This window comes from Pungitius pungitius, chromosome 6, assembly GCF_949316345.1.
Source record: "Pungitius pungitius chromosome 6, fPunPun2.1, whole genome shotgun sequence".
In the NCBI taxonomy this organism is placed as follows: domain Eukaryota; kingdom Metazoa; phylum Chordata; class Actinopteri; order Perciformes; family Gasterosteidae; genus Pungitius; species Pungitius pungitius.
The window spans coordinates 9,252,757-9,265,725 of record NC_084905.1 but is presented as its reverse complement, the minus strand read 5'-3'; the positions used below and the strand labels follow the sequence as shown (position 1 = coordinate 9,265,725).

The 12,969-nt window shown below is 43.1% G+C and overlaps 1 protein-coding gene across 3 annotated transcripts in view; it reads right to left on the bottom strand.

The window, feature by feature from the left end:
• Positions 1–12,969, bottom strand: part of LOC119196417 (polypeptide N-acetylgalactosaminyltransferase 18-like) — an 89,691-nt gene that overhangs the window by 36,374 nt on the left and 40,348 nt on the right. For all 3 annotated transcript variants that reach the window (XM_037452089.2, XM_037452086.2, XM_037452088.2), the window contains exons 2-4: positions 9,823–10,024; positions 9,530–9,696; positions 1,764–1,950 (exon numbers count right to left, since the gene is read on the bottom strand). In XM_037452089.2, the coding sequence (XP_037307986.2) occupies positions 1,764–1,950; positions 9,530–9,696; positions 9,823–10,024 (556 nt within the window). The remainder of the gene's footprint in view (positions 1–1,763; positions 1,951–9,529; positions 9,697–9,822; positions 10,025–12,969) is intronic.

The following is a 12,969-nucleotide window of genomic DNA, read 5'->3' as shown; positions in this document are numbered from 1 at the left end:
TGCTTTGATTATTTTCTGGAATGAATTAAACCAAGTCAAATATCAATAACATGTATTTATGTAAAAAATAATAATGATAATTATGTATCTGTGTCCTGTTATTTATCTTTGGTATGCATTTCAGAAAGAAAAAATGGTTAGGATTCAGGTGTAATTGAAAATAGTAATAAATCCTGATTAATCCACTGAAAATTCTGATTAAAATAATAATATATATATATTGATTTAATGTCTTGTTTTAAAAACAATAAGGTGCTTCGACCTTGTTGGTGCTGAACTGACCAATGAGTGTAAAAAGACAATAAATAATTAATGTTTTTGTCCCAACCTAATCTTCTGAACACAAAGCAGCTTCCCACTAGTGGGAAAGAACAGCAGCAGATGAAACCTTATTGCACAAAGCAGCTTAATGGCCCGTTACACCATTATGTTCTCATTAGCATGGTGCCCCGCTAAGGAAAGCTAAAAGCTCCTAACGACACTCTCCACCTCCACCTCTCAGGTGGCCTTGGTGGAAAACAACCCTCCCACAGCCGAGGGGAAGTTGTGCAACCGAGCGTAGTGACGTCACGTTATCCGGGCACACCAATGAGCGGGTGAAGGGTGAAGAGGTTCCAAGAGCTTTGAGCAGTCTGAAGACTAGAACAAAGATGAATTTACTTCTTCTGCACTAACCGTCTTATCGGAGCTTATAGCTTACCCTACTAGAGGGCTGCAATCGATATATGCAGGGTAACTCGAGGTTCCTGGAGTCTGAAATAGTAGGAGCGATCAGTTATCGAGCTCCTCTTTTATGGAACCAGCTTCTACTTTCGAGGGTCACACCCCCATTTTAGACGTTCCTCTTTGATTACGCTTACAGTAAGGGCTGGCTGACATTGGCCTGGACCAACAATCAGCTCCTTCCTCAGTCTGAATGAACCCAATGCAACAAGCATTAGTTTCATTTCTATTACTACTAGTGATACCATAACTTATCATTACTATTCCACAGTAGTTTTCATTTTTTTACTAATGCTTACTACTACTACTCCACTACTTCTGGATGTATCTATTTCTCTTAGTATTTTGCCCTTTAAACAGCTTCCTGTGGACAGGTGTTGTAAATTAGCGTTTCACTACAAACACGCCTGTGTTTTTGCTTGTTGATTTAAAACTGTGATAAGTTTTGCTGCTGAGTCGGCAAAGTTATTACGCTAAACTTTTCTGGCGGCTGGATCATATTTCATGGTCCGAGAAGTTGAAGCCATGAAATGACTCCATTTCATGGAGTAGATAGATACTTTATTAATCCCCAAAAGGGAAATCTTAGCTCTTTCTCTGGCTTTCAATACAGTAGATCATAGTATTGTATTGGAAAAGCTGGATAAATATGATCTCATTGATGCTGCACACAGATGGTTAAAATCAATTTCTCAAATAGAAAGAAGTACGTTTTAATGGTTGCTGTTTTACAGTATATAAGTATTGTGTTCATTTAACATTCAAGCTCATACAATACCTGTTAATTTATTCTCAGCAGATAATTTATACTATTATCTGCTGAGAATAACAAGTTTAATCCAGGGAGCTCAAAGCATCACTCCTCATGCGTGTCACCAGTCAATCAAGGGCAAGGTAACCTTTCAAGATGTCTGTTGAAATGTTTCCGTCCCAACTTGCTGGCTTCTGGGACCAGGAAGTGTCTAACTTAGTGTAGCCTGAGCAGGTTGTACTGCTGTAGTTAAAATACACAGTACAGTATAGACCCAACAGCTGCTCACCATCCAGTGTTGAACTCCACATGAGCATCGAACAGAGCGACGACAGGAGCCGATGCGGCCCTCCATCCGCTGACCCTGGATCTGATCAGCCCTTCCTGCTTGTCATGGCGAACCACCTTGACGAATCCCATGCCGTACTGATTGTTGGTCTCCTCTACAAATCTCTGCAGGTGCTCTTTCAGCTCCACTGTAGAGCGAGTGAAACACACACAAATACACTTGTTTGTTAAAGCAAAGTCCCCAAAGCCTTTCGCAGTATTGATCTCATTAGACAAAACTCCAGAGAAACTCCTGAGCCCACAGGACCAAAGAAAAGAAAGTTCTCAGGCAGAGGATGTCCCATGTGTACACATAACACATGCTGAGGCCAATTGGGAAATCTGAACTGTAAATGAATAGAATTGAACTCAGTGTGAAGATTTTCCTGTTTGGGTGCTCTCCTCAATCCCAAGCAGTGTGCTTGGGGACAAGGGTGTGAGAAGGTTAGCTTCTGATGGGCAGGTGCACTGTGTGTGGTAGCTCCTGTCATCACAGTATGAATGGGTGTGAATGGGTAAATGGTGACATTTAAAGAGATTAGAGTTGAAGGAAGACTAGAAGCTAGAGAAGAGATACAATAATACAGATCATTTGCCTTTGATATCTGAACAGCATGGGGAAATCTGCAATAATGATTCAGTATTTTGCATTGAGGAGAGTTTCTTCCACATTAAGACGTATTCTCTGCGCTCCGCACAGTCCTTTGTTTTAGGATGGAGGGTTCTTCAATCGCATAGAAGTTTAATACTCAATGTATCCGGGTGTATAAAAATAGCTCCACTGGTCCATTGTGTTGCAATGAAAACAGTGATGTGAGGGAACTATATACTACTATCTAAAGACTACATATTACAACATACCTTGTGATGTGAGGGTTTCGGGACAGAGGATGTTGCATGTGTACAGACTGTAAAGCCCTCTGAGGCAAATTTGTAATTTGCGATTTTGGGCTATATAAAATAAAATGAATTGAATTGAATTGAACCTTATTCTTTCAGATAATTAACGTACAGCTTGGTACGCTACATACACACTCAGATCTTGAGTGGCTTATGTCTCCAACCATGGAGGGGGCATAAAGACCACACACATTGGGGCAGACAGACAGAAAGTCGCTTAATCCTGCGGCTGTCCTCCAGTCTCTATTCACTCTGAAATTATGGTATACTGAACTTAATCAATTAATACTTTGTTGCACAACATTTTATCAGGTGATTTCTGTAACTTTCAATGAGACTTGTGCACCTGTCCACAGACCCACTCCTAGTCAGCAAACTGATCCAGCTCATAGAAGCCAACTTCAGGAAAGGCACATGTTTTGCTCTTGGGTGTTTTTAGTGTTATGGGTCATTTTCCTGTTGGAGGAACCTGCGACTGAGACCAAGCTTCTTAACACTGGGCACCAATGAGTGCTATAATGGAAAATCTAAAAACATCTTCACCTGGCCATGAACATTTCTGCATTTCTTGTCCAACAGCTGAAACAGTGAATATTGCAGCAACAGGCTCACATACTCACCTTGAACATCCAGAAGCTTAAAAATGCACCTATAACCAATGCCATCATTGTGTTTTGCAACAATTAGGTGGCGAAGGTCTTGCGACAGCTCTTTGCTTTTACCAATCATGGGATGTGTCTTGTGTGACACTTTGGCAATGAGACCTTTTTGTTGGCCATTGATTGAGACTGAACCAGCTGATATTATTTTGCACTGACAAGGGTCTGGATTGCTTTATAATTACTGATAGTTTTCAGCTGTTGTCTTGGCTTTCCATACCTTTTTGCACCTCCCTTTCTTCATGTGTTCAATACTTTTTCCCTGTGTCATTTCACATTATTAGACATAACTTTATTTCTGAACTTCTTTCTTTTGGTTTCTTGTATGTATGTATTGCTTGGGTTGTTAACAACATCTGGGGAAAATTTCATGTCAATAGCTTCTTTGGAAATATATTTCCTGAGAAAAATGGTTCGAATTTCAGCCCGCAGATACTACCGCCCCCGGCCTAGATCAATTCTTTGTCGTAATCCCTCCTCCCTTACCTACCCCGCCCGCTCCACACATGTCCAGCACCTTGTCACAGGAGGACTCTGGAACTGCCAGTCAGCTACTCGCAAGGCAGACTTCATCTCCGGCTCTGCTATCCAGCAGTCGCTTGACTTCCTCGCCCTCACTGAGACATGGATCACACCGGACAACACATCCACCCCAAATGCGCTCTCCTCTGCCTTCTCCTTCAGCCACACACCCAGACCCACTGGCAGAGGTGGCGGGACAGGTTTACTCATTTCGCCCAAATGGATCTTCTCCCCGTACCCCATACCTTCCTCCCCCCCACTGTCTTTTGAATTCCATGCTGTAACCATTACTCACCCGGTTCAATTAAACATTGTTGTCCTCTACCGACCACCTGGCTCCTTGGGCCACTTTCTGGAAGAACTGGACATCGTCCTGTCAAACTTCCCTGAAAATGGCCCTCAGCTCATCCTCCTAGGTGACTTCAACATCCCGACAGAGAAGTCATCTGACCTCATACTCCTACTTGCTTCATTTGCACTGACACTCAACCCCTCCCCTCCGACTCACAAAGCTGGCAATCACCTTGACTACATCTTCACTAGGAACTGCACTACAACTAACCTCACTGTAACTCCGCTGCATGACTCTGATCACTACTTCGTCTCATACTCCCTTCCGCTCTCACCAACTAACGACCCGCCCCATCAATCGACTCTATACCCGTCCGCCGTAACATTCGCTCACTCTCCCCCCCCTCCCTGGCCTCCTCAGTTATATCGCAACCGACTCTTTCGCACTTTTGCATCCGAACGTTGCCGCAGAGACTCTCCTAACAACTCTGTCGTCCTCTCTCGACTCGCTGTGTCCGCTTAAGACTCGACGGGCTGGCAGATCCCCTCCAGCTCCGTGGTTGACTGAACCGGTGCGTGCTACGAGAGCCACTCTGCGAGCATCTGAAAGGAAATGGCGAAAATACAAACAACCTGATGACCTGCATGCGTTTCAGTCGCTTCTGTCATCTTTTTCTGCCTCCATCTCCGCTGCAAAAAGTGCTTTCTACCAATCCAGAATTGAGTCCTCATTTTCCAACCCCAAAAAACTATTTTCCATCTTCACTAACCTCCTCGAACCCCCCAGTCCTCCTCCACCCTTCTTCCAGGAGACTTTGTCGCCTACTTTACCAGAAAAATAGATGACATACGCTCCTCCTTGTCCAACCCACCTCCTTCCAGTTATATCGCACAGACCTCGCCTCAATCACCCTCACTTCCCTGTTTCACACCCCTGTCCCCTAACAAAGTTCTTACCTTAGTAACCTCTGCCCGTCCCACCACCTTCCCCCTTGACTCCATCCCATCCCATATCCTACAGTCGATCGCCCCCGATCTTCTTACCTTCCTCACATGTCTCATTAACAATGCTCTGTTATCTGGCTGTTTCCCCAACACTTTGAAGGAAGCAAGAGTTAACCCACTCCTGAAGAAACCCACCCTCAACCCTTCGGAAGAAAACAACTACAGACCGGTATCCCTCCTTCCCTTCCTGTCCAAAACAATTGAACGAGCCATCTTCAACCAACTCTCCTCCCACCTCCATAGTAACAACCTCCTAGACCCCCACCAGTCAGGCTTCAAGGCGGGCCATTCCACAGAGACTGCTCTCCTCGCTGTCGCGGAACAACTCCACGCTGCTAGAGCCGCCTCGCGCTCCTCCGTGCTCATCCTACTGGACCTTTTTGCAGCATTCGACACAGTAAACCACCAGATCCTTATCGCCGCCCTTCAGGAACTTGGTGTCAGAGGATCCGCGCTGTCTCTTCTCTCATCCTACCTTGATGGTTGCACCTACCGGGTAACTTGGGGAGGATCAGAGTCGGAACCTTGTCCCCTTACTACTGGAGTTCCTCAGGGCTCCGTCCTGGGTCCCCTCCTCTTCTCAATTTACACCAACTCCCTTGGCTCAGTCATTCGCTCGCACGGTTTTTCCTATCACAGCTATGCCGACGACACCCAACTAATTCTCTCCTTCCCCGACTCGGAAAACTCAGGTGGCGGCACGGATCTCTGCATGTCTGACTGACATCTCCCAGTGGATGTCCGCTCATCACCTGAAGATCAACCCCGACAAGACGGAACTACTTTTCTTCCCTGGAAAAACCTCGCCCACTCAGGACCTGACCTCGGCGACTCTGTGTTAACGCCCACTCAGAGTGCCAGGAACCTCGGCGTGACACTTGACTCCCAACTCTCCCTGACTGCCAACATCGCAGCGACGACACGATCCTGTAGATACACGCTCTACAACATCAGGAGAATACGACCCCTTCTCACTCAGAAGGCGGCACATCTCCCGCCTTGACTACTGTAACTCTCTGCTGGCAGGTCTCCCAGGTACCGCCATACGACCACTGCAGCTCATCCAGAATGCAGCAGCTCGACTGGTCTTCAACCTTCCGAAATACTCCCACACCACACCGCTTCTCCGTTCTCTTCATTGGTTACCAGTGGCTGCCCGCATCCAGTTCAAAACATTGGTACTGACGTACCATGCTGTGAATGGATTGGGACCAGTCTACATCCGGGACATGGTGAAACCCTACATCCCAACCCGCACACTCCGATCTGCATCTGCCAAGCGGCTTGTTCCTCCCTCACTGAGAGAAAAGCACTCGACGAGATCGCAACTCTTTGCTGTCCTTGCTCCCAGATGGTGGAATGAGCTCTCTGATGACATCGGGACTGCAGAGAGCCTCTACATCTTCCGTCAAAAACTCAAGACACACCTTTTTAGACTCTACCTTGACTAAAACACTAGCAAACCATAGCACTAACAAATGATAGCACTTAAATTGTACTTATAATGGCACTTTTCTACTTTGGCACTGTAACTGCTTATTTGATGAAAAATGTACTTTCTTGTTACTTGTTCTTCTGAGTTTGTATCTCTATGTGGAAATGCACTTATTGTACGTCGCTTTGGATAAAAGCGTCAGCTAAATGACATGTAACTGAGAGAAATGGTGAAGTGTTCAATACTTATTTCACCCGCTGTATATATTTACTTTCCCTGTTTACAAGACATACTAGAGAAACTAGTGCATGGTAGGATTATGTTACATGTGGACTTCCAAACAGTCTTTACAAACACCTTTTAATGGTTACTATTCCAACAAAGGAAGGCTACAATGAGGTTCCACAAGGCTCCATTCTTGGACCATTATTATTCCTTATTTATTTATAAAATGAATGTATCGAAAAGCCTTTTTCTAATAATGTTTGCAGATGGCACATGTATAGTTGATGAGAGCTTAGAAGGGATACAAAACATATTTTGTTAGCAGAAAAAGTCCCAAAATTACAGGACTAATGAGGAGGGTTAGAACTCTTGTCTACCAACTGTCTTCTTTTTCTTTATTTCAGCTAAATGAATCTCTATATTTTATACTGCAACATAGTTTGGACGAGTACTTTTCCATCTATGGTCCCTGCAGAAACATTTCATTATGCTTAACTCTGTCAAACTAACTAAGTCAAAGATCTCATCTGCTCATTTATTCTAGAAATGTATTCTAGCAATGTCAGGTTCACACTATTGACACCATTGACATGACTGACATCAATAGCGCTTTGGGAAGGGGATATTCCTGATCACTTCAGGGGCTACTTCAAGTAATTCAGATATTTCCTCATATCCAACTCATCACTTTTCAGATCTCCATCCTCCTAAAGCACTTACAATTAGACAAGAATGTTCCTTCATAAAAGAGCACACACACACACACACTGACATTTTGATTTCATTTTGTATAGTTATTGTATTGCTATTGTTATCATCTATCATATCTTGTAAAAAAACCTCAAAAAATCAAAGTTTATATATACTTATTTCATGGTCTCTGTGATATGGCAATATACTATCATTAAATACTATTTTAGCTGAAGGCTTCAAATAAGCCCAGTCAGCTGCTCTTTGGCCTCTTCTAGCACTTCCAATTGATTTTATCTATGCCACGTTTTTTTTAAATATTAAATTATGCAAATAAAAAAATAATTATAAAGATTCTGGGTCAACCTGCTGGGCCTGCAGCCACCACGACCCAAAAATGGATGGATTTTGCCTTCATCAGACCTCAGTTGACCCAGATTTGTCATAATTATACCATCAATCAATTACCTTCATCACGACCATGAATTGTTGGTCACAGTAAAGCATTAAATCATATTTCCTAGAAAGTTATTAACGTTGTAATGAATTATGAGGAAAAACTTGTGGTGCATGTTGAATGGAGTACTCCCCTTGGTCCTTCCACTAATGAGTGTGCACTGTATACTGTATAATGGAAGAACAGGGGCGAAGTGAGGGACACAAAAATATGCAGGCAATTGAAGCAGAGACATATTTCTCACAGTAATAACAGAATTGGCGGTATTTAAATATATTCCATTGTACATGATGCAATCATTAACAGCAGTCTACTGCAATAAGGACGTCATTTTGACTTTGATTAGTTTATTATTAGTGCTGCACGCTTTGAACGACGGGTCGTGATTCCTTTTCATTTGATTCATTTTGGCATCTGTTTTTGATTTAGTCTTAGTCTTTGAGACGAAAATGCAAAAGTGGCTGGTTTATCATCCAGCCCAAAAAATAATGTTTTTGGGCTGGGGTCTTTTTTGTTGGTACAAGAAATTTCACAGTGGAACAATAAAGGACGATGAGGTTTCCGTTGGCCATGTCAAAAGCCCTACGAGTAAACAGACAAAGACACAAAGTGTTGCGTTTAAGGCCCTGGTTCTCATGAAGTTGGCGGAGCTTTACACACTGCAAATTTGTTAAATATCCTAAATTACTTGCTATTTGCTACTTGTTAAAAGCCAAATCCTTTTAAGTAATGATATTCCACATGTCATTTATATTAGCTAACACAAACACTTCATCTATTTGTTCTTGGCCCCTCGGTCAAATTTCAGAACCCATTGTGGCCCGCCAGTCAAAAAGTTTTTAGACTCTACCTTGACTAAAACACTAACAAACTGTACCACTAACAAATAGTAGCACTTAAATTGTACTTATAATGGCACTTTTCTATAACATGTTTTGACACTGCTTATTTGATGAAACTTGTACTTTCTTGTTACTTGTTCTTCTGAGTTTGTATATCTATGTGGAAATGCACTAAATGACAACCAAACCATTTAGACATATCTATGATTGAGATGACTGATGATTGAGATTATTATCTGATGGTGGTTGTCCCTGCAGTGGTCCTGCCGTACACTTGTTCTGCTACTTGCAATTACTTGTTTCATTTCTGAGGAATTGAATGTATTGTACATCTTTTACATTGTTAATTCTGTACACATGACATCCATTGCAGTCTGTCCCAGGAGAGGGATCCCTCCTCTGACGTTCTCCATAAGGTTTCTTCCATTTTTTGGGACAGAGGATGTTGCATCTGTACAGACTGTAAAGCCCTAATTTGTCATTTGCGATTTTGGGCTATACAAAATAAAATGAATTGAATTGAATTAAAATAAATTGAATGAGTATTCCATTCAAGGTGTTCGCTGGAATACTTTCCAGGACAGATGGCAGCAATAGCTGTTAATATATATACTACAGTATCTACTGTAATCTCTAATCTGGGTTGCATCCAAAGAAGAGCATGCACATATACAGCACGTTAGATGGTTTGATGTTTCTTACGGCTGCTGCTGTGGTCATCTACCAGAATGATCTCTTTGAGCAGATGTAATGGAGTCCTCTGGATAGCTGTGTGGACAGAGCGCAGCAACACTGACAAGGCCTCATTAACAAAGATGAAGATGACACTGAGCTGAGGAAGATCTGATGAATAGGACATGTTTCGGCACCTGGGTGACAGAGGGACAGAATCAGGAGATTTCCATTTCAGCGAGAATCCACACAGTTAAATACTGCCATCGTATATATTGATGAATGAATCAATTAGTTAAGTACACATTAATTGACCGACTGACCCGTCCGGTCGTAAATCCGGAATTGGCCGGTTGAGGGAGATACGGTCGCTAAGGTAGCCATTGTAACCATAGTAACGGAACTTCCTGAGGGCGACCCTTCGACTTTCAGGGCCCAGGTCGTGACCCCAGTGGTCGAACAGTGAGGAGGAGGAGGCGGAGGCTGACGAGGACACAGCTTCTTCCCTGTCCTTCTGAGGGGTCTCTGTGGACAGAGAGGGAGAGAGACAGATGCCGTGAACCCAATATAATGACGAATGAACCTCCCTCAACAAAAGTGATACTGACAGAGTGCGAGGTATGCTGTTCGGTTAATAAACTCAATCTAAAAGAATAATTTCAGCCGCACCGGGGAACATGAAATGTGGTGCGTATTTTTATTGTTATTAGAAATAACTTATTCTGGCAGTCACTCCAATCTATTTCTGTGGAGGTGGACACAAATCCACTTAACAAAGCATTTGTTTTTCATCAGCACTGCACTCAGGGTTCTGTGCAGCACTCCACATGCACGGTGGAAAACAACGAGGGACATGTATGTGCACGAGGCATGTTTGGAAGGGAGAAATAGAGAATAGTTACTTGATTGTTTCAAATATTTGAATTTAATGTGCACATTGCTGAGCAAATATCCCTTTTCATTGAGTGGTTGTGACTTACGACTGTCAAACACCGCTTTCTCATTCTCTCCTTTCCAGCAGGCCTGCTGAAGGACTGTGAAGTGCCTCCTCTCCTTCCTGAGCCCAATAGCTTGTGATTAGTTTGAAGAGCAGCACTTCCGTTGTTGGCAGTAACATGAATAATGCTCTTGTGGGTGGAATGCCACCTTCCTCCAAATCCCCTCAGAGCCTCATGGCAGCATGCGCCGCTCACAGCATCGTTGAGAGGAGTGAGAACATCATGTCAGAGACACAAAGTCTCCAATTCCACCAGGAAAAGTTGCTTCTTTTGCTTTCAAAGGGTTTAACAGCTGGCGCTAATCAACCTGGTACTTCTCCTAGGATCATCGTTTTGGTTTAGCATTATTGACCTCAGAAACAAAACCGCTGCTAGATGCAGTCCGTTAGATTTGGGGAGAGCGAGCTTTTTGCATTGGAAGGAAAAAACCAGGAAAAAACCAGGAGAACTGCTAGGCTAAGCTAGCTGCTAGGCTAAGCTAGCTGCTAGGCTTCCATCTCAACATCTAACCTGCACGGCAGATCAACATGATCCACCCAGTGGGATTCTCCCCCCAAGATGATCAAATGTGTGTATTTTTGTGTTTAAAATACAATTAACAATTAAAAAACAGTCTCTAAAGTCATTAGTGTCCTTTAGTATTAAAAAGAAAAATCAACTTTTAATGGCGATTAATCAACCAGCTGAGAAGAGTTTTTAGAGCATGTGAGTGTGTCTAAGGAACAATTTAATAAGACTAATCATCACAGATGATTGTAAAAAACATTGTTGTAGTGCAGTACACTGTGTGTGTGTGTGTGTGTGTGTGTGTGTGTGTGTGTGTGTGTGTGTGTGTGTGTGTGTGTGTGTGTGTGTGTGTGTGTGTGTGTGTGTTGTCCTTATTGCATTCATGGAGCAGGTGGAGTCTTAAATTGCATGATGGTGATTTACCTAAAATAATTACTGATTAAAATAAGATTATAACTGGAGATGAAGGACCATCAAAAGTAGCCTGAGAGCAAGTATAACCACTGTTATAATGTGCTAATGTAATAATAGTGTGACAAATGAATAACTGGAAATGACCTGACAGACCAGCTGGCGGTCTGACACAAACTTAGGACCTCGGGTTGTTCTGGTTAGAGTCCAGGAGCGCCTTGTGATGGTAAACACAGGATGGAAAACACAGGACACACACATAATGCACAAGAAAAGATGTGCAAAAAAAGAAGATTCTCACAAAGACAACAAAAAGTACGCTTGCAGCATTGCAAATGAGCCTTATCAATATAAACACCTTCAACACAAAAAAGACAGTAGAAGATTGACAAAATAGAAGCACTGACACGATGTAGAGCGAAGTGTGAGACAACGATGAAGAGAACAATTCGTTTTCATCCCTGGGCATCTCTTAACCAGGCACACCAAGACAGCTCCTTACACTCACACAACACACGCACAAACACAGACCTACACACACACACACACATCCCTCTCTCCATACAGATGCATAGATGGATTCGGGTGATTAGATGGATGAAAAATAGATAGAGGGAAAGATTTAGGTGGCTGGGTGGATGGATGCATTGGTTTGTGTGATCGGCTGGTTGGATAGATGAATTCGATAGAAGTATCTTTATAGAAACGAGGGTAAGCTAAAGGCCACTCAGGAACTCTTCACACTTTTTCATTAATTTCTCTCCATCTCCCTCTTCTGCTTTTGTCATGTCAAGCCTGATAAATGGTAATGGTAAATGGACTTGTAGAGCGCCTTTCTAGTCTTTGGACCACTCAAAGCAGCCTTCAAATGAAACTCTTCACTGTCTAAATGCCAAAGAGTGGTCTCCATTATCACACTGTCTTGGTATGATGATAATAATAGTCTTTAGTTCCTGCACTTTTCTTCACTGGCAAACTTTTGAGCATTTTATCACATTCTCCACTTAACTTTGTCAACAGCATAGTCGCAGCGATGCAATAGTATCAGAGACCACAGCAGGATGGAGGTGTAATGTGAGTCATCAGTGGGAACAGCGACTGGCCCTCTGGTGTGGAGGGGAATGCTTACGGCTCATTTTGATGATTCAGTTTTGACACCACTTTGTAATGACGCAGACCTAAATCCAGCTGGAGACTCTCCCCTGAACCATCTACGTGTAGTACATCATCTTTGAGCACATCAAATTGAGGGAAATTGAATGAAAGACACCCAGGTTGCATTCAGCACTTGCCTTGATGAGGGAACGTGTGAAGACCCCGTGTTTACTGACATCCCCCGTGTGGTGTGAGCTTTCATCCTCTGCACTAAATCACACAGTGGAACCAGGAAGCTTCTGTTTATTCAGCGCCATCGATGTACGTGTGGGATGAAAGGAGGCGCACAAACAGCTTCAAACAACCAAGAGTGTATAAAGAGACATAAGCCCGATTTGCAAAAACACAGCGTGAGGATGTAAACACATTCAATTAGACCAGCGCAACTCCTCCGTGCAA